This window comes from Oreochromis aureus, linkage group 9 (assembly GCF_013358895.1).
Source record: "Oreochromis aureus strain Israel breed Guangdong linkage group 9, ZZ_aureus, whole genome shotgun sequence".
NCBI lineage: Eukaryota > Metazoa > Chordata > Actinopteri > Cichliformes > Cichlidae > Oreochromis > Oreochromis aureus.
In genome coordinates, this window is record NC_052950.1 from 19,744,903 (window position 1) to 19,770,700 (window position 25,798).

The following is a 25,798-nucleotide window of genomic DNA, read 5'->3' on the forward strand; positions in this document are numbered from 1 at the left end:
TAAGTGTGTATATATCTATATATAGATCTTCATTTATTTTAATATTTAAACCCACTAAAAGTTGTAAATACAACTTTTGAATGAAAGGCACAGGAAAAATCAGACAATGCTGATATAATACTCAAAAGAAAAAAAAATATTACAGTACAAAAAGAGGACAGTTAGTTACGCATGAACAAATCCTTCCAAGTTGACCATCCTCCAGACTCGGGGAAACGGAAATACAGCTGACACAACAAAGGAGAAGGGGGTTCAGAAACAAAAATCCATTAGCCAAACTTGTCTTTATTGCTTTTCCAAACTGGCAAAAGGTCACATCAGCTCTCCAGGTCTCAGAGAAGGCCAAAAAATAAACAAACAAATCAAAAACAAACAAACAAAAAAAAAAAACCAAACAAAAACTGCTGTGCTTTCTCCTTTCCCCACAGGTGGAGTGGCTCACTTTTGATTATTCGCCTGTCTGTTGACTGTGCTACACAACACTCCACTGGGCATCTGATTCACAACATCAAAACAGTTGACATAGAAAACATATGGAGCCAGAGATGGGTTTATTTGATTTTTTTTAAAGTAAGATCTCTCACAATGCATTACCAGCTGAGCCTACATTTGTGATTACGCTTTAATTTGTTGGCCCACCAAGTGTAAAATCAACCCAACCTCTAAGTGGTGCCGAGTGTTTAAATATTCAGCAGACATTTCTGGGATTCAAAAAGTGCAGGTCAGAAGCCATTTCTGGAGCAAGGAAGTAATTTGGTTATCTTCATTGCTTTTTATACTGTTGGCTTGATGGAGCTTACTGAACTCAACATTAGTGGGAGCATAGCACAGAAGAATTCATTTATAATTACAGATTTTTTTTTTTTATTTATTATTGTTAAAGACAGAATCTGAAAGAAGAGGCCACCACTATTCACTTTTATCAAGTTTGGAAAAAAAAAAAAAAGATTTATCCTATCAAGAGGCTAACAAAGCAGAGGGGGTTTTGTGACATTTAATATGGCTAATTTATGCCTTAGATCTGCCTAGACTTTTGGTTCTTAGTAGAGGAGAATCAGTATGCAGGCCTGCCAGCTCACATAAGATGTGTGTACACATTAAAGTTTTTCTGGACAGCTCTGGTGGGGAACCAAAAATATAACTCTGTACTGCTCAGAATTCCTAATATTACAACTAGCCTCTTTGGTATAGGCAAATCTGCATCAAGAGACCCACCAATGTCCAATTTGTATCTTCTTTTTCCTAAAAACAGCTGTCTCAAGCTCTCACTGGTCCCATTAAAAGGGAAAGACAGGGGGGGGAAAAAAAAAATAAAAAACAGTCCAGGATGAGTGCATCAATTCTATAACCTGGAGATCAAGTGATTGTTTGGAATAGCAGGAAATTATACTTCGACAGACATCAAGGGTTTTCCTTTCGTCTTGCGTGAAAACGAAAACTCCAAACTTCCTGTTTATCCTCTAAACTTGATGCAGCCTGGCCTTTTCTGCTGCCAGACGGCAGATTCATGCTACTTCCACCTTCTCTGCAGCAACGCTACAGGGGGGGGCAAAGCCATGGCACAGCAAAAAAGGAAGGAAAAAATAAAAGACAAACTTAAACTTGGATTCAGCTTTGAAAAGAACAGCAAATTTAAACAAGAGAAATAAGTGTTACGATCAAACACAACAGTTCGGATGGACTGAGGAATGGCAGGAGGATGGACGTGGTCAGGGCTATGTAATGTTGCTGCGGCTGCTTGGACGCTCTGGTTTGTGTAAGCCTGTGTCCAGTGAAGGATGCATTTACCAGAGCCCTTTCTCATCTTCCCATCCCCCAGAGATGGCAGCCCACTCTGGGAGGGGAGAATTTACCTCGATTCCCTCTCCATCCTGGTTCTAACCAGAATTTTATAGCGCCACATTCCTCTTTTACACAGGAGCAAAGTAAGGTAAAAGCTACAGCTTTGAGAAATCAGCTTTGAAGTTTGATTCTTACCCTTCCTGATGCAAGAGCTAACACCTTCCAGCTCCAGAGCATAAAGGAGAACAAATGACATCATGAACAAGAACCAGGATCTCAAGAGTCCAGAGATAAAAAGTACAGAATTCAGTCTCTCGTTGCGTCAGGCTAACGCCGACTCCATTCATTACCTGGCCATGGCAGAGGAGGAAGCGGCAGCTAGCTGTGTGAGGTATTCGCGCAGTTCCTTTGCTGCCTGAAAGCGGCCCCAACGTTTTTTGGGTTTGGTGCACTCGTCCAACAGAGCCTTGAGTTGTCCATCTTTGGCTATGTGGGCAGGCGGGTCGTGGAGGAGACCTCCAGTGGTGCCCCGCCATGTAGCATACCGTGACAGCAGGTTTTGACATATGGCATAGTAGTTGTGGTCCACAGTGACCCTGGAACAAAGAGAGTCCTTGGAGAAAGACAGACAGGCCTCCCTGTCGCATTCCTCAAACCGGCTCTCGTACCACACGTCGTAGTTTTCCGGCTTATCTGCAAGAGAACAGATACACAAATTGAATCCACTGCTATGAAAACGTACTAACAGCATTTAGTTAAAACAGATAAAAAGCATCTAGTGGATCATAAGCTTTGTTTTTCCCCAGGTGAATGTAATGAAGTGAGGCTGGGTTATGTAGGCCTTGCAAACCTTTAAGAAACTCCTGGAGCTATAAAATCAAGAGCATTTTTAATCTTTTAGCATTTACACCTTTATTGAGAGTGATACACAAACAGGAAACCTGGGGGGGTTGTTGGGTATGTCACGCAAAAAGGGTTCAATCTTTGCATTCGGGGTATTCTGCTAAAGAGCTCCCTCAGATCTAGGCAGGCAGTTTTAGATGAATTCTTTCCTCGTGTAGTAAGAGCATTTCTCTTTTAGCAAACTGTTTTTCGAAACTAAACAGAAAAACAAAACTTGAAACTTTGGTAATTACAGTCAACTGTTCCACCGCATCTAACCGTGAAGAATAAGAAGAATATTTATTTTTTTAGTTTGTGCAAATTATTACCCATGAAATCAGCCTCAGCAGAAGCTGACAAGACCAAGGTGCCACTTTTGACACCCCACAGGCCCTAACGCGAAATACTTTTTTCAAAGCCCAGAGGCAAACAACTCATCTACAGTTTCATTTGACAGAAATGAACCACTTTCCAGATTTATTGAGCAAATAAAATTCTTTCTCCAGCTCATTTCACATTGCTTCCGCCCCCCCTTTAGAGGATTGTGCTGGGAAAGAAGGGGGCCAAGAAAATAACCTGGAATGATGAGAGAGCTATTGGTTTGTGCATTAAAAGCCAGATCAATAGCATGGTGGGGAGGGGGAGGGGGGAGGGGTTGGACCCAGAGGATGCAAACACATAATCAGTGTATCAGCGATGTAATGCACTTCTCCTCTGGCTCATCAGTACAACTCAATCAAACATCCAACTCTGCCCTGTTAGCAAGGGGCCTCCGTGGCCCCCCGAAGAGGAGGGGCACATCAACCTCAATCAGTGTGGGTGATGAAGATGGATATGCCTGTGTATGCATATACCGCAAGCAGGCGCACACATATAAAGACATACACGCCAAAGCAGCAAGGTGAGGTGAAAGCAATTAATGTTTCGGAGCTGGCCATGCATCACACCTCAGCACTGATTGACAGATGGCATCAGGAGAATGTCCTGTTCTTTTACCCCCCCCCCACACACACACACACCTAAAAAGAAGAAGAGAGCAATAGGTTTGCTCTCAAGGACAAAGATGAGCACAGCAAAGAAAAAAAAAGTACTTTGAGACTCAACTAAAGGCTAAAAAGAACTACGAGGTCTATTTACTTGCACCTCAATGCCTTCAGTTCTCTCCTCCTGCAAGCGCGAGTGTAACAAAGCCAGAAGATTTCCAACACAAACTAAATAATTTCCAATTCAAATGAGTGGAGAGCAGCACATGAGGTAGGCTGCCTAGCCTCACTTGTCTCCTGCATATCTGGTACCTTCCATGTTAAGGAGCTCAGGCTTGACTTGTATACATTCCCCTCACACCTCTGGCTTCACTGGGCTGCACTGAGAGGGGACATTGGGCCTGAAATGCTTGTTAGCGCGGCCTTACTAGTGGCATTCAAGAGTACGAGCCAGTTTTAACAATGTATGCCTGCGTTAGAGTGCATTATTGAATGTAAGAGAACGAGAATGGTGGTGTGTGTGTGTGCTGCTGCATGTGTTTGTGTAAGCCAGCGAGCGTCAGGGAGAATGAAAGAGTGAGTGAAGTGTGCGTTACATTATACAGCATGTGTTTCCAAAAGCCACTAGGGGTGAAAACATCCTCAAATGCTATAAACTCAATGATGGGGAATGGCTCCTTTCGCACCACTGGACTGTGCAAACACAGCGCACAGCACAACTTCAACATGGCATGCGTTTTATCTCGCCGAAACCCATCACATCAATATGGATGCCCCTAATGAGAGGGTGGAACAGCACATGGCTTTCTGCGTGTTTGATTTGCAAATCAATTGGCCTTAGTTTAGACTGATGAGATTCGCATCACACTCGCTTTCAATCTCAGGCTCTAATTGTAGGGATTGAATTCTCTGTTTGTCGGGCCTTGGGAAGTTACCGTGGCTATTTCCTACCGCTGTCCAACACATGGCACTGACCTCGTAATACTCATTATCGCTGTCGTCCCTCTCCGTCCTGCTGCGCCCCGGCACTTGGCACGCACATAAAGAGATCCAGGCGCGCAAACATGCAAGAAGCAAATAAACTTGAGGCTTAAACTCTGAATAGCCAGGGTAAGCAGCTTCAGATGTCAAGCTCTAAATGTGTCGGCCAGACAAAGGGAGTCTCAACCTGGATTGTGCTTTAGGGCTTGCAAGAAGGACTACTTGTGACAGGGTGGCAAATTGCAGCTTTTGGCACCAAGGTAAATATACACACTTTAGTGTGGTGCATTGACATATCAACATTATCACGCACCAAATGAAGGAAAAACTCAAGGGGCAAAAACAACAGGGCATGTTGGAGTACCTTCCCATGTTGTCCATCAATTTGCGGTTTTCTGGTGTCAGATCTTGTAATTTGGCAAAATGGCACTTTATCTCAGGATAAATTCATCACAATACTTTCGCCTCCAGCTAAAAAAGTGCATACACACCCCCTTTTCTCCTTCTCTCTCACACACACGCACACAGACAATAGCTCATATCTGTCACAGGGCATAATGGTGGAACCTCAACACCCAGCGACACAACAGTTTATCACTTTAATAGGATTTCTGCAGGAAGGGACAAATCTAAGAGCCTGACTAGGTGGCCTTGCCTCTCTCTGTAGTGGCCCCTAGAAGGGGGACAGAATTGTAGGAAACCGCAGCACTGAGTGTGTGATGTATAACTATCTCTGTCCTTGTTATGAGGTTTATTCTGAGAGGCAAAAAAAAACTAGGGCAGCGGAGATGGCTCGTTATCCGAACGATCTTAGCTTTGATGGGGACGTGCGTGTTAGAGGCAGAAGGGGTGCTGGAGGAGTGTATATTCTTAGAAGAGAGGAGGCTTCGAGCATGCGCGTCCCTTGAGGCCTTTCCTCAAACCTTCATCACTTCCTCATAAGCTACAGTTTGCGGGTATAGTTCTGACATCAAATGCAGTGTTTTCTAGAAAATACAAACTGTGGACAGCGTTTAAATCACACTCGGGCTTCGGAAAAACTTTTCAGACGGAGGACTGATTCACGAGTAATTATGTTATAAATAAAAATAATGGTTTATCGGGGGGTTTCGTAACTTTAGAGAAGCATCAATGACAGGTCCATCATTTCTGCATGTTGCTTTATGTGCTAATGTAAATAACATCCTGTAAAGATGAGCAGCAGTTCTTGTGAAGTGGTTGTGTTTAAAGGTGTGATATGCATACATGTTCACGAACAATGACTTATTGTCATGGCAACTGGAGGGACAGACTCTGTGAGGCATTAGTCACAGACCTATGGACATACATATCTGTGCACGCACACACACAAAGCGAATGTGTGGAAATTTATAGGCAGTGCCACTCACTCTGCTTGATGAGCCTTTTGTCGGCCACAAGAACGTTCTCGGCGTCGACAATGATGACCTTTCCGTCACGTGGGCCGACCGCAAAGTTGTCAAAGCTGACATCGAGCAGGTAGAGGGCGAACTCAAAGTCATTGTTGGTGAGCTGCTCGGCAATGTCCATCAGCTGGCGTGCCAAGTCTACCCTCTTCTCCCACGGCGCATTGTAGAAGCTCCACAGATCCTCACCTACGTAGTTGACAGCTACCACGCGCCCACATGCTCCCAGGTACTTGGCGAATGGCCACCCTTCATCTGACGGAAAGCTCTGGGAAGGAGAAACAGATGAGCATGGAAGACTGTTTATTAAAAAAAAAAAAAAAAAAAAAAAAAAAGATAAAAGAAGTCAGGCTGTGTAATGTCGAGTTGGCTGACAGAAAAAGAAGAACCCAAAAACAAAACAATAACAGTGGCTCTGAACAGCAAAGGTTAACACATGAATTGGAAGAACTTTCAAATAGTCAGAAAATATTTGTTTAACTTGCACACGAATCAGCTTCTTTAACACGGACAGACGAAACAAAAATCCCAAAAAGCAAACACAAAGATTCTGTGTGCAGCCTGAGGTAATGTTTTATACACAATTCTAAGCACAATAGCTGAAAATCTGCCAAGGATCACGTGAAACAGAGCCAGCACTGGGTATAACGGATTAAATTTAATAAAAGCAAAAGCCAGTTTGTGTTAAAGCCCTACAGCTATGAGTTGATGTACGCCGCTATATTCAGTGGTTCCAGAGAACTGATAGGAGATGATTTGTGGTAACAGCAGTTAGCAGGAAAGCCTTATGTGTTGTGATGCAGCAGTGGGGCGATTTAAACTGCTGTGTGATGTCGACTAACTGAGTTAATGCAGCTTGGGCATGCTGACAAGAAATCGCTGTGTATTATAGGTTAAACTGATTAATAATAAGGTAATACCACCAGATGAAGGCGGTACTAGCGCACTAGAGCCTAATCTCTCTTGGATTTATTTGCCTCTGCTGGGGTCAAATATGCATGTGTGACCTATCATCTGCAACTGCCTAGTCAAGTGGTCACATTTGTACAGGCAAACACATACACAACTGTGGACAGTTGTACACATACAAACTTACATGAAACTTAAATGAGTTAGGCATGAAGCAGCTGTATCTGGCAAATGTTGCAAGCTGCTGGGGGACTCGAATCTCTAAGTCTCATTACCGCTTCGATCTTCCTCCATGAGCTCTGGTGTCTCACACTTTCCCTGCATCCATTTCTTTTCTCTGGGGCCCATTTCATTGTCGCAGGCTGCCACAATGGTCAGACAAATTAATAGAAAATAATAGAATGAAAGCCCCGTTTTTCTTTCGTTTTGTTTTTTTTCCCCCTAGACACATGGGTATTTCTGCAAGTGGTACGCCCTCCACCCTATAAACCTGCTGCCATAGGCCTCCATCTTTTATAATAAACACCTGGCCATATGCTAGCCTAATGATTGCCTGCATTTCCTATGTAACAAATCTCTCCTGGGTTGCAGTTTTTGGCAGGCAGCCACCACGCAGACACAGACTGAGAATTGAGAGCACTTGTCTTTCACAGCAGCCTCGGTGGCCCTCCCTTTCTGAAACCCAATCGCACCTGCGATAAGGCAGGGAACGCATTGTGACACTGCAGGTAAGGTGTGAACTACTATCAGTGTTGCATCTCACTTTACACTCGAGGTAATTCAATACTTTACCAGCTTTCAATTTCTGTCATGAGGGTGGGAGGTTAAATATGCATGGCTGCCCCAACTCTTTAAACTTTAATGAAATACAAATTATTTAAAGACATACATTTTAACCCCCTCCATCCTCCTCCTCCCGCACACCACGCAGCTGCTATCTCAAAGACAGCAGCTGGACTCCTGCCACATGGAGACTGTGGCACTGGGAGGATGCAAGTGATCTGGAACCCAAAAGGCATTCAGGTGATGACTATGGTGCGATTTGCAGCTTTGCTTGTGTGCCACTGACTATTTTTGGGGTGTTTTATTTTGAACACTCTGCAAACTATGCTGTGCATGATGCAATGAAGTCAAGGCAATTCTAAGCCCAACAAAGTCAAGTAAAGCAGCGATGACTCAATGCGACAAATCCAGACAGAAGCAAACTTTTTCCAGCCTATCAGTCTGTTAAGTGGCGTAAATCTATACCTTAGGTGTATCTCTTGTTCCCATCAGTTTTAAGAAAGAGCCACAAGCTTGACTGGAGGACAATGATAAGTTGCATGCAGTGTAGGTCGAACCCATTTCCCTGAGGTGACCCGATCAATCGTGGGCCAGACAACAGTCTGTCCATGAAGCACTACTTGCTTCTTGCTGCCTGTCTGTCTGTGCTCATCATCACTAGACTTGGCAATGACTCACACAAACTTCTCCAAAAGCCTGTGTCTCAATAAACTTCGTCTAGACTTTTAGATACAGCAAATGCGACAAGTAGAGAAATTAGAGGAAGTCCATCACATGCTCAGAAATGAATGATAATGGTGGGCTGACTGCATTCCCAAATACTGGCTGGAGGGGAGACAATCCCAGACTACTGAGATGCCATTGGCCACTGGGCTAAGAGAATTAGGATTAGAGATTTAATAGGCTAAATATCTAAAATGGCTTTCTAATTTCTGAGGGTGGTATATAATGATTAAGTTGAAGCTTGATCAGTTAGGGGGTATATCCTTCTTAGGCTCGCCTCCCTTTGACCCAAATTCAAGCCTTTATGTTGCTGCAAACCTAAGCGGCTCTCTGTCACAATGACAAAACTTGCCCTGTCCAACATTACGACTAAAACCTCCTTTGCCAAGCATCAGCCTCCCTCTCTCACGCCTGCAGGGTGGATGGTGAGATGTGGGGTTGCGGGGGCAGCCTGAGAGCAAGAGCGGAGAAAAGAGAGAATACGATGGAGACAGCAAACAGAAGAGACAAACAGAGTGTCTTTCACTTCTACGCTCCAGTAGACAGGAGGAAGAAACCAGCAAAGACCTGCCTGCTAAACACATCTCTCTCTTTGTTGTCAGGTTACAGCCCTGAATAGGAGGAAAAAGTAGAGCGACAGCAGATGGGGGGGATGGCTGATGGGAGGGAGGAGAAGGATGAATGCCCTACGGCTACTTTCATATACTGTCAACGGCTGTTATGAGAACGCCTTCATGTCTGTCTGGCCCTCGTTCGTGGTTCTTAACATAGATGTTGCTCGTTCGCGGTGCTGGAAGGCTCACTGCGCTGCGTCAATTACCTCGGTGCCATTTTTATGAGCTTCCTGTATTTAAATTTTATACACAATAAGTCTGAAAGTGAGAACTACCGAACAGCGTGGGCAGGCACACGAGAGTGGGCACCTGAGCTTTGGATTCAAACTCGCCTATTGCAAGGCTTGATAAATACTCTACGTGTCCCACCAATCATTCTCCCTTAGCGCTCTTTAAACGGTTACTCTGCAGAAGTCATTAACGTCCGCAATGAGGCGTTGAGTGGGGAGGGGGGGATAAATTGGAAAGCCCAGCCTAATATTACATCCACTGCACTGTCTCTGAGCAGACCTGGGAGGTACTCTGGTGTGTGTGTGTGTGTGTGTGTGTGTGTGTGTGTGTGTGTGTGTGTGTGTGTGTGTGTGTGTGTGTGTGTGTGTGTGTGTGTGTGTGTGTGTGTGTGTGTGTGTGTGTGTGTGTGTGTGTGGGGTTACTGCACAGGTAGTGAATTTTACCAGCCGTCGCCCAATCATGTTATGCTATTTAAAAATGCTGAGGGTGCAAAACTGCCAATGACACATCCCAGCAACTTTTACTGCTTTTTAAAGTCTTATCACTTCTTGTTCCCTTCACTGGATAAGAACCTTTTATTTCCTGCTTAGCAAAACCTTGAACTTGTAAAACATGGAGCCCAATGCTTTTTTTTTTTTTCCCCCCTTCCTCCCCTGCAAAAATTTTTTGCCGTGTTACAGAAATAATGAGCTGGGCTCGGGAGACAATGAAAGCAAGGGTGGAAAACAGACTCTTCTCATTAAAGGCGACCTCACAGTGACTTCTAGGCCCAAGTCTGACTAATCTAATCTTTAAGGTTGTGCCAATTCGCCACCGTAGCAGTGACTGGGGGGGTTGTTGTGCTTTCCACCCCCTCCCTTGTAATACAACAGACACACTGGCGTTCTCTCGGGGGTAGATTGGATTGGGCTGAAATGTAACAGGGCCACAGACAAATGGGCAGCCTCTGGAGAAGAGGATGAAACGAATGGAGCGAGAGGCACAGGAACACACACCTGCGTCCTGACATCTGCTGACAAAGGCATGCCCTTCTACAGGGCCACTTGGGGAGGGCGTGGGCGTGCGTGTGAGAGAGCGTTCAAAAAGAGGCTCCTTGTTTGGGTGTGCGTGTGAGTGTTTGTGTCTACGTGAAACGCCATCCGAGTGCATGTGAATGAGAATACGCAACGTGACCAGGGCTGATAACAACCTCTATTCAAGGGCCGAGTAAACATGAGTGGCTCCCAAGATATTGCCTTGGCTGGCTCGCAGAGAACACTGGACCATCAAACACACACATTCACGCACACACACGTATATGTTGGACACAGAGTTGAGTTTAAAAGGAAGCAGTTGCCTTCATCTTTGCAACCACAGCTACTTTCTGTGTAAAGGAAATTAGTAGTTGCAACCAAAGTGTGCAGCTTGTTAAAGCCCTGAGGCGGGGCGTGGTGTGAATTCTCGACATTTTCTGTCTTCGACAAAACCTCGCCGTTTCTTAACAAACAAGCCAGGACAAGACTCGTAAAGAGTCCTGGGATCAAACTGTAAAGTTGATGACACGTGGCGAATAGACACATTCAGTCAGATACAACGAAAGAGAGACAGAAAAAAAACCAACAACTTTGAACCTCAGTGTTGCAAAATGAACATTATTCAGTCTGTTTATCAGGGGGGATTAGTGTTAAGAAGGAGCCACATCTGTTTTGCAAGGCTTGAAAGGCAGGAGCTGCCAAGCTGGACCTGGGAAAAAAGAAAAAAAAACAAACAAAAAAACATTGCTTTTCTGTGCAGCTCTCCTGTTGACCTTGTGTGTCTGGAGGATGTGTGGCGAGCCCCGTCTGGCATTTTGCTGGCCATTTATGTTTAAAATCCAGTCAGTTAGTCTGCAGTGAGAGCTCAGACACCACAGGGGAACCAGCCTCATCCTAGCACACATGGTGCAACTTCTTTTCCGTGTCGCTAGTCTCCCGCTGCTGCATTTCCTGCTAACCTAGTTTCCCCTCCCTCTCTCCCTTTGTTCCACCCCCTAAACCTGCAATACAGGGCAATGATCCCGCATGTTCCGGACATCGGATCCAGGAACTGCCTAGTCACGGCACCACCCTGATTAGTGCATGCATGTCTGCTGGTTGAGACAAGCCAACTGTGTAGATCTCTGAATTTAGAATAGGCCTGACCTCTTTCTTTATCCAGGCGTATGGTTCAAAGGCTGCAAAGTTACAGCACGTACCACTGGCAGCAGTCTTGGGGAACATCCACATCCACTGGTGTACAACTCCACCATTCAGAACCCTTATAAAAGGCGGCTTTGGGAAAAATGCTGATCTGGCTGTTTCTTGGACAGACGGCCAAAAAGTGATACCTTTGTGAAGGATAACAAAGACAACTAATCTCTGATTGGGTTTAATGCGTCACACAAGTCTTTGTTTCCCCACTCATAAGACTATACTTGCTGTGGCCACCCAAGTATAGTTGGAATTAGTTTTTATTTTTGATTTTGTCTGAAAAAATGTTATAGATTTTTCCCTCACTCTTATTTTGCTACTGTCGAGCAGTCCTTGATCTCAATCAGCTGCCTCTTGTCTTATTCTGCAGTCAAACAGACCAACTACACTTTCTTGAACTGAGGCTGGTGACTGAGTTAAGGTTAGGGGGTTGGGAGTGCAACATGTAGAGCTAGTGCCACTAGCTCTACATGTCACCAGATGCAATCAAAAGTGGTGGATTTGAAATCATGGGAGCGCCACTGTCTTGATACCTCCAGAAATACCATGCAGTTCTGCAGGAAACACTGAAAACTAGGCCAATATATTACAGGTAGGGTTTGGTAATTTCCTTCTTTATGTTTGAGTACTCCTTTCCCATTCCCATGGCTTCGTCTGACAATGGATGATGTTCATATTACTGGTTTAATATCTTATTATATATGCTATGACAGCCTTTTATTGATTTTTAAATGAAAAATAATGTCTGTCTAGACAAGTGTATGAACAGCCTTATGAATATCAGAAATCTTTCAGTTTTTATACATTCAGAGGACTGCTTGTGCCAAGTGGGAGAACAAAAAAAAAAGACACTAGGCTCATATGAGCAAACAAAACCAAGACATCAAGTACAATAACCGATCAGATCACGCAGAATTGGCTTGTACAGGGCAGAAAGACTATGCGCATGATTCAGTGAGCTACTTCAAGTCTTGATAGAAATGGGTTAGCTGGCTCTTTGAGTTCTGCAGGCCTTTGCTCTGCAGAGAGAATGAGAGCAGGATGAGGAATGAGTGCACAGGACGGCACAGCTCGGGGTTGCTAGTACACACTCCGCCGCTTACTGATAGCTGAAACCCTTTGCCGACCTGAACCTGAGCCACTGCACATGGAGTCACCTCATAAATCCCCTCCGCTGGAAGATGAGGAATGTATTAAGTCATAGGCAGCAGTGTTCACTCAGTCTAGGTGGTATTGCCGCCCACACAGTTTGGCCTCAGACCTGAAGGCTGTGGGTTTGAGGCCTACATCAAGGGTTCTATATTTCAGAGCAGGCGCCAATTATCTCAGGGGCAACCATGTAAGCATACCGAGCAGGGAGACTGCTGTCACTGCCCCTGCACTCTAACCTCTCTACAGACCAGAGGATGCATGAAGAGAATTCCCCTCTACAAAGAGCAAATACACATATATACATATACACACATACATATATATATTTATTCATTTATTGGACATGCTAGAAAAAGAGTCAAACATTAAAAGAGGTGCCTGTGAACATTTCCCTTTACATAGAGTGAGCAGTTAAAATGCAGTGAGTTTTAGAACTAGCAGGGGTGGAAATGCCAAAACTGTACAGATGCTACAGATATCCCTAACCTCTTATAATTTCTCTGACAGGAACCAAGTGCCTTTTGCTTTAATGCAGTGGGCAGTTTTATTACTGCAGGCAAACTGATGTGCTAAAAGGCATATTCTTGCTAACATTAGGCCCCAGGCTCTCCAGGGGACAGAGGATAGTAAAGAGCTGCTTGTTACGGATCAATATTGGCTATCTTAAGGGGTCCAGGGAGAGTTGTGAATGACTGTCTCCTGCACTGCAGAACTGTATCTTCAGGAGCAGGGCATAAGATAGGCTGGGGTGCACACTGTAACAGTAGGAAGCTTGGATGGGGGTGTTGAGGGACAAATCTAAAAAAGAAGCTAGTGGGTGGGATGGGAGGGGGTTAGCCACAGGCATTTACCTAACCAAACACAGCTGTCAGGCGTGTGTGTGTCTGTGTGTACTTGTGTGTGTGCGCGTGTTTGGAGAGAGGAAGAAAGAGAGAAAGGATTATGGTAACACAAGCAGTCTGGCTCATTCAAATAGAGGAAAACACCACAAGGCTCTGGCTCGTACGACACGCACACACACAGTCAGACAAACCCTCGGCTCCTCTCCTCCTTCTCTTCTCGCCTTTCCACCAGGGCCTCCATCCAGCGAGGGCGGCCAAAAAGAGGGGAGTCGAGCCCAGATAACTACCCGTCTTATCCTAACAGGATTCAGTCTGTACACAAAGGCCTATAAGAATAATGAAAGGGGGTTTGGGAGCAGTTGAAGGAGGGTTAAGCGGCGTACACAACCTCCTCTCTTATGTGCTAAGAGCGTCACAATCCCCAAGACCCAAAAACAAAGGTACTAATCACAGACTACCAACTTAAATACTATTTACTGGCCGACCTCAGCCACTGAGCCAGCCTTTGAGACAGAAGGCTCTCACTTAAGCTGCGATAGCGTGCAGCGTGTGATTAAATGAAAAGAAATAAATAAAACTAAAAACAAAACAGGTTTTGATCCTCTTTGTGAAGAGGCACGATGACCCAGAAAACCAGACCATAAGGGTTTTCCTGCATGGAAATTATAAAGGCTTAAATTCTGTCGATACTTTGCCAGAGCAAGCATATGCTGCAAAAAGGACATTTTTTTCCCTCCATAAATTGAAAATATTTTTTACAACCCACTTAAATCCTGAAAACCTGTTTTTCTACTTGTTTTTTCTTGATATTTGCACGAAACATCACAACAACCTGTCTATATAAACTTCAATATTTTCTCCCGTATTTTCTCCTTGTTTCATTTCTTTTCAACAGCAAACTGTAAAAATAATTGCTTCTGTGTAACAAATAAGGGTACATGGGAAAATTATGTGCATATTAGTCGAAAAAAAAAAAATCTCCCCCACAAAACTCTTGGAGCACGTTTGAAAACCACACCACCATTTTAAATTTACAGTTATAGTCATTTAAACTGAGGGATTTAAATTTATGTTACCAACACAAAAATAAATCGAGGTTCTGCAGGTCGCAGCTGAGGTACCACATTTGCCTCACGTTGTGCCAGGAAAAACCCCAAACACACACTGTTTATTTTGGCTTAGCTTCCTGAAGTGACGGAACATTGTAATGGATTATGCAGAGCTTCATTAATCAGCAGCATACCAAAGAGGCACCCCCCCCTCCATTTTTTAAAGATTCAAACAAGCTACTGGTGTGTTTGCTCAGAGAGCTGTGAATGTTTCCTTCCATATTTGCATTAAAATGTTGCTGTCAAAACTGTTAGGAAGAACAGGAGATAAGGTCATCCATGTAATCTATCCTCTGATTTAGCATCAGTGTCAGAGTTCTTGGGGGGGAAAAAAAATACAGTGTTACGTGAGAGGAGCGCGTCTCCTTGTCAGGTGGGGTGTTGAATGAGTCGGTGGATCTGCGAAAGGTGGGGAGAGACTGTAATAGAAAAAGAGGCAGAGAGAGCTGAGAGGTGGGGTGTCTGGGAGTGCACAGATTTGAGTTTAGAGGAGATGAGAGCGCCACTGACTGAGTTAACCCACAGGCCTGTCACATCCTATTCTCAGCTCCACTGAGCAAGACGGGGCTGAGGACCAAAAAGGGTGCGAGTACAGTCACATGCTTCTGGCAAACTCGCTAAGCTTAATGATTTGGAAGCGAGGACTAGGCTAAATTGTACTAATTTAAGGTTGGGCCAGATGTACTCCATCAAACACAACCATCACCTGATGAATCGGTGAGTCATCTAGCCGCAGGAGAGACGGCAAGGATGGCAAGTAAGATTCGAGCCACGGAAATGAGAAAATGAATTACTCGCTTCTCACGCAAACCGAGTTATTGTTGAATAAGAGGTAAAAATTAAACAGCATCATGTAATTCCGCCGCTTGGCAAAGAGACAACCCCTTGAACAAGCAGATTTATCAAAGTAAAAGAGAAACCTTTCCACGGTAACTTGAACTGCACCGCTAAGAGGAAATGAGGGAAAAACGGATGAAACTGGATAAGACGACTCTCATTGCACAAGGATTTTTTTTCTTGTTTGGCTGTCGTCATTTTTGTCTTCCAAAAATATTTATTCCCCAAAGCCAAATTGTCTTCCACGTGACAGAAAAGTGGGGGTGGTGTGTGTGCGTGCAGTACACAAGTGTGCACTCAGACACCGAGAACACAGAAAACACATTGTTGGCCAGACCCAAAACAACACAGCAGATTGTTTCCCACTGACAAAGAAGGTCTGGTTTCTCATAGTGAATCAGGGCCGATTTACTGCCTGTGGCTTCAAAAGACTGGAAACAGAAGCCTTTCTAAGAGAGAGTGCAGCTCGCTGAGCAGACAGCAGAAATGTTATTCGCATTATTCAACTGTATAAAGCCAGAGGAGGGAGAAAGGAAAAAGAAATAAAAAGCGGAAAAAAAAAAAAAAATCCCTAAACCACAACACTGCTAGCCGATGACAAAAGGAAATTATTTACACTAAATATAGCAAACTTGAATTATAAAATGAGTGAGAGTTTCCTTTATTCAACTTACTGGAGAGGTGTTTAACTACAACCAGGCAAAATAAAGCATCACTCATGACCTGACAAGAAGGCAGAGTAATAAATAGTTGAAAAAAAGGCCCAGGTTAGATTAAATAACGAGTCATAAAACTCGGCCCACATTCCTCTATATCTTCTGTTAAAGCCTGTCCCCACACAGCAGCTCAAACCTCTAGCAAAAAATAAAGAAAAAGAAAATAGGTAGACCAAGGTGTTGTAGTACAGCACGTCTTCTGTTCAATCTCTATAGACGCTATTAATTCTTTATGGTCTGCTGCTGCCCAACCTTGTGTATAGGGCCCTTTCAGTCTCACAGCAAATTTTCTCATCTTTTGAGGTTAGTGATGCTGACGAACAGTCAAAGTACTCAAGATCTGCGAGTCTCTGAGACGTCTCGCACATTTCTTTGTGCGTTATCTATCCCGGCAATCCGCGCGCACCATCTGTTATCCTGCGGCCTTGCGCGAGCAGAGACCCAACGGTTCCTTCTTTTACCTACAGGTCACAAGTTCAGGGTGAGATCAACAATTCATGAGTCCTTGTAAACATGCAAAGTCTGCACGGAGCGGGAAGTGGAAGGAGCTGTGGACAATGTGAGTGCATGATGTGTTTGTGCGTGATGTCTTAAACTGTGTGTCCAAGATAAGAATAAGGCCGTGGTGGGGGGGTGGGTGATTCCCTATGCCTCCGAACTGAAATATAACTGAAGTGAAGGAATTGTCTGCACAAGTGGGATGAAAAAGTAGGGGAGGATGCCATAGAAAGAAAAAAAGGGATGTTGTGAGAATAGGGGAGAAAGGAAGAGAGGGGGAGGGTTGAGCGACTGCACAAAGCTAATCAGATTTTATAGATTGACCAGACTAAAAAGCTGATCCCGCCTTTTGTCCTCTGAAATGCCTGGAGGTGTCCTGTACCACATGTGGGGGACAGTGAGGCGGGGGGGAGCTAGTGGTGGAGGTCATAACAAGTTATTGAATGTCTACACGGGCCAAGACCATTGTTGTTCTGTCCCCTCATGAGACCCTCAATGCCAAACACAAATTGGAATTGATTGGCCGCCTGTTAATCAGCGAGTGAAAAGGATGCGGATGCAGAGGAATACGGCTGCTTTGACATCAGGATGACTGAATAAAGGTGGGTCGGGATTTTTCTCCTAACCTGGTGTCAAAGCTAGACCTTAAACTTTTTCTCTCAATGCATCCTTTTCATTTCGGCAAGATGAACCGTTTGTTTGGTTAAAATGCGTCAAAATCAAGAATGTCCTAATCTTTCCTGTACCGGTTCTATCACAACAAAGCGTCCTGTTGCATTTTCATCAAAACTAAACAGTACACATCCCAAAGTCTTCTTTTTAAAAAATTCATAGATAAAATAAAACAATTTCTTAAAATTGTTTTTTCTTATAGCAACACTGAAATTCACACAGAAAAACACAAGTTAAAAATATTTTGCAGGATGAATTAAGGATCAAGAATACTGGCATTGATACAGTTTAGCAGCCCTGCAGAGACTGCTCCGTTCCAGTCACACACAAATGATGACAATCCAGTGGACATAGACTTATATTAAAATTAAAAACAACTTGGACCATTTACAGATGCATCCTTGAATAATTTAAAACTGCCCTACATATGGTGTTAAATATGCAGCACTGCCGCCAGCCAAAAATCGCTTTTTTTTCCTCTCAGAGGCCACAGCTCTTAAACCCTTCTCCATTCTAAGCAGAAGAATATTCTTGCTCCAAATAGCCGGCATACAGTCTTGAAGTAGCCTTGAGTTTAGGGAGGACTTGATAGCCTGTCTCAGATCTAGGCAAGAGGAAGGAAAAGGATTCCCGCCCTGTAATTTAGTGGGGGCTTTGTGGGCCAACACGCTGTTGCACTGATATTCTGAATCTCCGGGAGTAATCCAGGAGCCGCGTTTTATCATCTGCTCTGAAACCAGCTGCCGCCACGGATCATCTGACAAGGAGGTCTTTGTCAGATGATCTGTGCATCTTTATCCAGATGCAATATTTTCCTCGAAGCGTGTATTTGTCGAGCATGATTTAAAACCAAAACAAAAAACAACAACCCTATCAGCTCTAAGACTGCTTTATACCCTGTAAACACCCAGATTTTAAGAAGTTCAAATGTAGACACAGTACCTGTAATACGAGTGGTTCCGGGTTAAATGCCAGCGTCATGAGCAGCTGCATTCTTTCTGTGTCCTTGAGGTTCTTTAGCAGGAAGCTGCCAGAGTCCTTGGTTTCGGCGTACCTGCGGACCACACGGTCCAGCAGTCTTTGAGAGGGGCAGTGCACCAAGTCTGACCAGCCCTCTACCACATCTGGAGTGAGCAGTCGAACATCGCCGTTGATTCGGGCAAATTCAGTCTTGTACATTGCCTGGATGAGGTCACATCGTGGCCTGCCTGTGGCCCTCTTGCAGATTTTCTGGTCTATCTCGGCCAGCTCCTGGTTGGAGCCGAGCCGTTTGAGCACCACGCGGCGAGTGCCCTCCCTGGGCTCTCCGTACTGCGCGAAGTAAACATTCTTGACATTGAAAACGTCTAGAAACCGCAGGCGACCCCAGGTCTCGAAGGAAACCTGGCCGTTCATGAACTTGCGGCACCAGCTGGTGCCAAAGCAGGCGGGACACTTGTTGAGGTTGATGAATCGTCTGTCCGTGAGCTCATTCTTCTGGAAGGACGCGAACAGGTTGTGGGTGTTCATCAACAAGATGACAAACAATCCCACCACCAACAGGAGCTTTAGACAGCGGTACAGGCGGCCAAGTTTGAGAGGCAGGAAGCGCAGCATGATGTGGATGGGTCAGGAGTGGGGTGTTGAGGGACAGGGGAGGAGGAGGAGGAGAGGTATTGAGATGATCGTCAGGGAGCTAACCTCAATGCCTCTCCGTCATGGTGCAAAGGGGAACCTTCTAAAGCGGCAGACAGGGGCGAGGTTGGCACAGCTGCACTGTGCCAGACTTTGGCAGTAGCCAGTGCATCATGTTCTCTCTGCAGTTTGTATGTAAACTTGGGCCAGCAGTCCTGAAATCAAGCAGAGAAAGAGACGGAAAAAATCATTACATGAGGGAAAATATAAAAGCTACACCTTATAATACCAAAAATCCAGCGTCTTGCCTTAAGTAACAGTGGAAAAAAGTTGATTTAATTTCCTTCTCACCCTAAATCGTTACATGTGATCCCACCTTGTAAAACAAAATGCAGCTTCTCTGGAATATGAAATAGTCGCACAAATTTGAATTGCTTGGGTCATTTGAGAGATTTCATTACTTTTTGAGCAGAAATGAGATGGCCCACAGCCAATGCAATAAACCTGCCTGTGCCTGTTTGAGTGTGTTCTCTTTGGGAAATCATTTCTTGTATACTCCCAAGTATAAGAAAAATAAATAAAAAGGGAAAATAAAGTGTCAGTGATCAAATTAAGGGGAAATGTAAAACGTCGTCGGCAAGTATTAAAATAAAATGTCCTGCATTCACAGGAAGAGTCCCTCAGTGGGCCTCCCTCTGCACCTATAAAAGTATCCATCACTTTTTCTAAGATGCACTGCAGAATAACTTGCCATCTGAATACCTCAACGGTTACTTCTAAGCTCAGGAATCTTGATTTTGTTTCTCTTGCTTCAGATGGAGGAATCTCGGTTTGCATTGTGATGAGAGTCACACCGTGCAAAGTTTAACCTTTGATCAGAGCTGCCCTGCTTCGTTTTAATCACGCTTTGATGTTGTTTCTTTGAAAATGGCTGCTGTCGCTAAAATAACGTTTCTGGTCGAGAGGGGGAAAAAAATGAATCTGAATATTTCTACTGAGATTATTAATTTTAGCCAAGAAGGGGGATGGCAAGCCCTATCTGTAGAAGAAAAAAAATCTGGGATCACAGTGAGAGAACAAAGCACTTAGAAAAACCCCACAAGCCCCACTAAAATCTGTCCACGATGAAACCATGTTAGAGCCCCCCCTCCCAAATCCAGCTTTTAGGCAGTAAGTATTTTAAGTCGCTTTAAGAAATACAATGACTCAGACCATGCAAATTAGCCATCCTCAATTAGAGCTCATTAGGGCATGCCTATTAGGACAGCTGACTTGAGAGGGCATGGCTAACGAGCAGGCACAGTAGTGTGATTAGTTTGCGTGTCGATGGGTTCCCTTGCTTTTAGATCGAAGAGGCTGAGATCTGGTAGGACACGCGGGCTAAAAGCAACCGAGAAAGCGGCGGCTGTGAGAAACGTGGGCCTGCAGCACGCCAGATAAGAGCCGAATGGAGAAGCTTTTACCCCACACCTCTGTCTGGAAATACCTCGAGCTGATCAGGCCAAGTTGCCTAATGTAAAAATAGACCATATCCAAATAGGGAACTACAGAGTGCCACACTGCATGTTTTTAAAAGGCAAAGAAAAATGTTATTCGAGCATTTTTTTCCCCCCATTCTCGCCACAACACGCGCAACGTGACTCAACACAGCAATAAGGATATGATTTTTGTTTCCTGACATAAATAAAGAGTGAGATAATGAGTTACTGAGAAACTTTACAGCCACATTTTCTACATGGGTAAAAACCTTTAAATCAAGCTTAAAATGCAATGATTTTAAGTCCTATGATGGCATTTTTTAAAAATTAATCTATTACCACACATTACACTGAAAGTTGGAGATGCACTGATTTATCAGACAATAATCAGTATCAACCACTTTCACTGTGTGCCTTATTCAGCTTTTCATTAACTCGTATTACTGAAGTTGGACTCTTAAAGATATTGTGAAATAAAAAGCAGGAAGGCCATCATTGCCTGGCACAAAAGGGATAAAGTATAGCTACAGAGACGCACAATGACAAAACATCTGTATCTGGAGTGACCTTTGGCTAAATTGTTATTTTAAACATTAGACTTACTATTGGCCTCAAATTAACAAATGGTGCATCCTTAATGATGGTAATATTTGGCTGGAATCATCTAGAGAGCACTTCGTGAATATATTGCGAGTGCTGCTGATTCTCACATTATCTCAAGATAACTCAGAAGCGAGAAAAAAAAGCAGAACAGAAACTGTTTCTTTTTTTCCTCCAATTTATTTCTAGACAGCATCTGAAATTAGCACTCTGAATAGTGGGGGATAAATACATAAGTAAAGTAGGCCCACACTGGGGTGTCTTTGACAAAAGGATTCATGTCTATGCCTTTTACTACAGGGAGTGAGAGAAAGCCGATTGCTTGAGGGGAAAACTGAATTTCCCGTTGTTATAAAATCTCGATTCAAGTGCCATTTAGCATCTGACACAGGCAGCCACGACACTGACGTGACTGCAAGATCTTGGGAGCAGATATGAAATTTATCTAGGATGAGCTAAGGGCTCAGAGAGGACGAACCATAACCTCAGCGAGGCCAAGAAGTGTTTCACCTCTTCGTCCGTGAGAGTAAGAAACAGAGAGCCGGGGCAAGCTTAAACAAGCCCTGAACAAGACCTGGACAGCGCCGAGTAATGAGAAGCACAAGCTGGCAGCCGGCGTGAAGAGGATACATAGCTTCGCATTCCTTGCCAGAAAAAGCGTTAGACCACAATTACCTATGGAGCATTACCTGCATTATGTTAGTAATCACACAATGCGAAAGGATCATTTTCTTCCTCTTAATGAAAGACAACTTTAACGCTCAAATTATTGTCAATGAAACACACAAATCGGCCATCTATGGGTTTATAGCGTGTCACGATTAGCATTGCGCATGAGTGTGTGCAGTTTGAAATGCTACTGGATTTGAGTTTTTTTATAACCTGCTGCTGCTACACGCACAGTAATAGTGGGAATAAGATGAAAACATTCAGCTTTATTGGGAGAATGACATAGCAATTTAAGACGGGGATCTCTTTCGCTGGTAATTACCCCACTAGACTGCTTCCTCGTGAATTTTACACCTGCAAAACCATTTATTTAACTCCCTCACTGACTATTGCGGTATGATGGGAGTTATTTAAGAGGACGTGGCGAGAGAGAAAGGCAGACCGCATAGGGCTCTATGGCAAGGTTGCCTACTCAGGTTCTTGCTGAGGGTAAAGTTCACTTAAAGCTCTAAATTAAAGCCAGATGTTTTTATTGAAGGGCATTGAAATTTAAAGCAGTGTTTTCTTTGGGGCTCCCTCATTGTGCCCACAGAAAACTGTGTTTCAAATTACCCCCCCTTTCCTACCAGACAACCGTCACAGTGCCTCTTCAAAAGATGGGAGGGATGTAGAATACCAAGAGGAGGGGAAAAAAACTCTGTTTAGAATAAGCACCAAATTACTTCTCATGATACAGGGCCGCTGCCAAAAGTGGGCTAAGAAAGTTTTTCAGCGTACTCAGTCTACAAAGTATAGCGGTGAGCGCTTCGAAAGAGAAGCAAAGAAAAGAGGGCAAATCAAAGGATGCCTGACTCCTCATGCATGGAAGATGAGTCTCGCATTCAAAATGTTCCAAGTTTGGCAGATGTTAAGAGCCGCAAAATGGCTCATTACTGGGACTGAAAAGGCACAAGATGAAGCAATAGGCCCCATGTTGGCTTAAAACAGAATGACAAAGGTTGAGACAGAGGAAGATGACATGGTAATATTCTAATATTTCAACTTTTATTAAACTTAGATTTTAAAAGAAAAACTCAGATAAAGAGGAGGGGATTGAAAAGGAAATTTCTTTCTTGAATAATCTTTCCTACAGCTCATTGTGTAAGAACCAGCTTCAGATAATGGTGTGCAAGGGCAAGGCTACTCTCCGGCTAACCCATTTCTTGACTGCACCTGAGGCTAAACTTCATTATGATATAATGAAGTCAAGCCACACAAGAACATGCTTGATTAATTCCAATGGAAATGCAAAAGAGAGTGCACAGTGGGAAGTGGGGAAAAGGACTGAAATACAGTGGAGAAGTCGGTAAAATAGAGAGGGGAAAAAAAAAAAGATATAACTGATGTATAACTAGCGGCCAGCAAGAAGAGAGAAGCTTTGAGTTATTGCTCTTGTGATTGAAATGACTGGAAATAGATCACTTGAATACAGAGCAGCACTTCTCCATCTCTGAATGGTTGCACACAAACACACACGCGAGAGCGTCTACCTGCAGGACCGCTGGCATTACCCCGAATCCTTACTCAAAGCTGGAGGGGAAAAAAAAAGCCACCTCTGCCCCTCACCACCACCACTGCCGCCACCACTGCCACCGCTACCTCACTTGCTTTGCAATGTGTGGTTCTAGCTGGAGAGAGGAACTACTGTTGCCAGGATTATCGACCGTGGGAGTCAATGATGTTTGATCACAAAAACATTCAGCCGCAGCCGGATTGCCTCAGTACAGCAAACACATAGACAGTGATGGATAGATACAAATGACAGTAACATTCGCACGCCTAATGGAAAATTGAGTCCTTGGATTATAAGTACCAATTAGCAGCATCCCCACAATGAACATTAGTCCATTCATCTCTGGCCCAAACCAAACACGAGGAGGGTTTTAATGAGAATATCAATAGTATCTGCTTTGCGCCAAAATGACGCAGCTGTTAAGAACACACTGCGAAGACCTACTCTGGATTCCCCAAGTGAAAACAGCTTCTCCCTTTTCTGTTTAATTTAAACAGCTGCATGGTTGCACAACCCAGGATCTCTCTGGAAAAGTTTGAGAAGTTGGCATGAATCTGAATCCCATGTTAATGCTACTGCAAGGCAAACATGTCAGCTGAGTGAAATGATTAAAACAAGCTGTCAAAATGAGCTGCAGTTTAAACAATCGGGAAATGCGTTTGGATGGGGAGGAAATGAAATCGATTACCTTAAAAACATTCATTCTCCCACCTTTGTCTGTTTCTCCGTCTGCTCTACAAGTTACTTTATCTGAGACTGATTTGGCAAGTCTGGAGGTCAAAAACAAAAATATACTGCTGCTGTGGGAGCTTTTAGACTGCAATTACGAGACGTTCCCCTGCCGAGCACTCAAAAACATTCAAATCAACCACCAGCAGAACGCCTTAAGTGTATCAGGCTATTTTCATAGTTCCCTCGTCAACGAACCTAGCAGAAAGGCTCCGCAATTAGTCTCCCGATATAGAAAAATTAATTCTAAGCAGCCCATTCTATTCATTAGACTGTAAAGAGAAATTCCATAGGACTTATTATGAGCTTTGTGTGGAACCAAACACTAAAACTCTTGTGTTAATCTGTTTTTCCTTTGAAGGAATCAAGGGCAGCAGTTTTCAAAGAAAGTGCAATTATTACTATGCCACAGAAATCTCATGGTCAGATCTATTCATCTGTTTTTTTGTTTTTTAAATCCTCTCAGAGTTAAGCTTATATTTGAGGTGCTTTTAGGCTTGATGGAAAAAAAGAAACAGCCTCAACCTGTTGTGTTTTTGCCAAAAGGAAGGCGAATCCAAAGCAAACCTGTTGAGATGAAGTGTTTTAAATAACCTGAAACTACAGTGGGAAATTAAGGGGTGAGAATCGGGGGGGGGAAGCAATGTTTTGTTAAATAAATACTAAAACGTTAATAGCGCCTCCGGCAAACATGATACCTCCTGGACACCAGCGTTGTTGCTGTAATTTAGTATGATTTCTTCACTACAGTGTATCCGTTCTCATCCATTTTTTCCCCCATTATGCTTTTTCCCCTTTTTTGATTCTACATCAAGTTGTGCATAAGAGCTTTGCTATATTCTCTAATGCAAGGCAAATAACGAAAAGATTAAAAACAGCGTGTAATTAGAGGGAAACATACTAACCACCTATGCTTAGACTCAAAACACAGTTCCGCTGCAACTAAAATGACACCACCAGCAGTAATAGTGGTAATAATATGCTTCCTGTCACCGCACAGTGGATGTGGGCATCTGATAAGAGTTTGTTTTTAAAAAGCGCTGAGGTTTTTTTTTCTTCCCTTTTTTGTTTTAATTATCTTTGCTTAATCTAAGGTCACATGACGGACACTCGAACTGTTATGCATCCTCTTAGTAATATAAAAAAAAATCTGAGTTTTTATTGCTTTTAGGGGTTTTTTTTTGTTTTTTTTGCTTAATTGAACTGCTCAAAAATAGACGTGTGAGCGACTTCTGCAATGCACAATTTACCTGCTCTCGCTTTAAATAAAAAACAAATCAAAACAGAAAACGAGTTGAAAGGCAGCACGGACTGCAAAGAGAAGAAACAACTGTGAAACAAACCTGTGACTTTTTCCCCCCTCTCCGGCTTTGTAGTAGTGAAATGGTTAGCGCTCAGCTGATATCATTCTTCAAAGTTGCGGCTACTTACGAGGCGGACGAGAGGGGACTTTAAAACACCGGCGATTGTATCTCAGCCGAAAGCAGCTTCTTCAAAGCTCGACGAAGATCTCTATCAAGCACACTCAAACGGGCTTCCAATTTCTAGCTCTTAGGTATCTAGCCAGCTAGCCTGCTAGCCGCTGAAATAAACAGTTGAGCTGTCGAGTCCTTAACTCTTCGTATACCGGATGATTCCGACTGGACGACGGAGTCCTCTTCACAAAGGATAACAACGTCCGTGCGGTGAATTAACGTCCATATCTGTCCGCGTGTTGCGAGTCCCGTCTGCGGTCGGGGTATTGCCTCTTTTCTTGTTCTCTCAGGCAGCTGCTCACTCCTCTCCAACACCACAATGGGTTCTGTTCGACT

The 25,798-nt window shown here is 43.8% G+C and overlaps 1 protein-coding gene across 2 annotated transcripts; it reads right to left on the minus strand.

Moving 5' to 3' along the window:
• dipk2ab (divergent protein kinase domain 2Ab) lies at window positions 1-25,792 on the minus strand. 2 transcript variants are annotated; one of them, XM_031732505.2, is made up of 4 exons: window positions 25,419-25,792; window positions 18,288-19,174; window positions 6,017-6,320; window positions 1-2,475 (listed from the first exon to the last, which is right to left on the minus strand). In XM_031732505.2, the coding sequence occupies exons 2-4, from the start codon at window positions 18,939-18,941 to the stop codon at window positions 2,129-2,131; spliced, it is 1,305 nt and encodes a 434-aa protein (XP_031588365.1). In that variant the 5' UTR covers window positions 18,942-19,174; window positions 25,419-25,792; the 3' UTR covers window positions 1-2,128. The 2 variants fall into 2 exon arrangements, with proteins under 2 accessions (XP_031588365.1, XP_031588364.1); XM_031732504.2 differs by having other exon boundaries at window positions 25,331-25,468.
• Window positions 25,793-25,798: the final 6 nt, after the last annotated feature.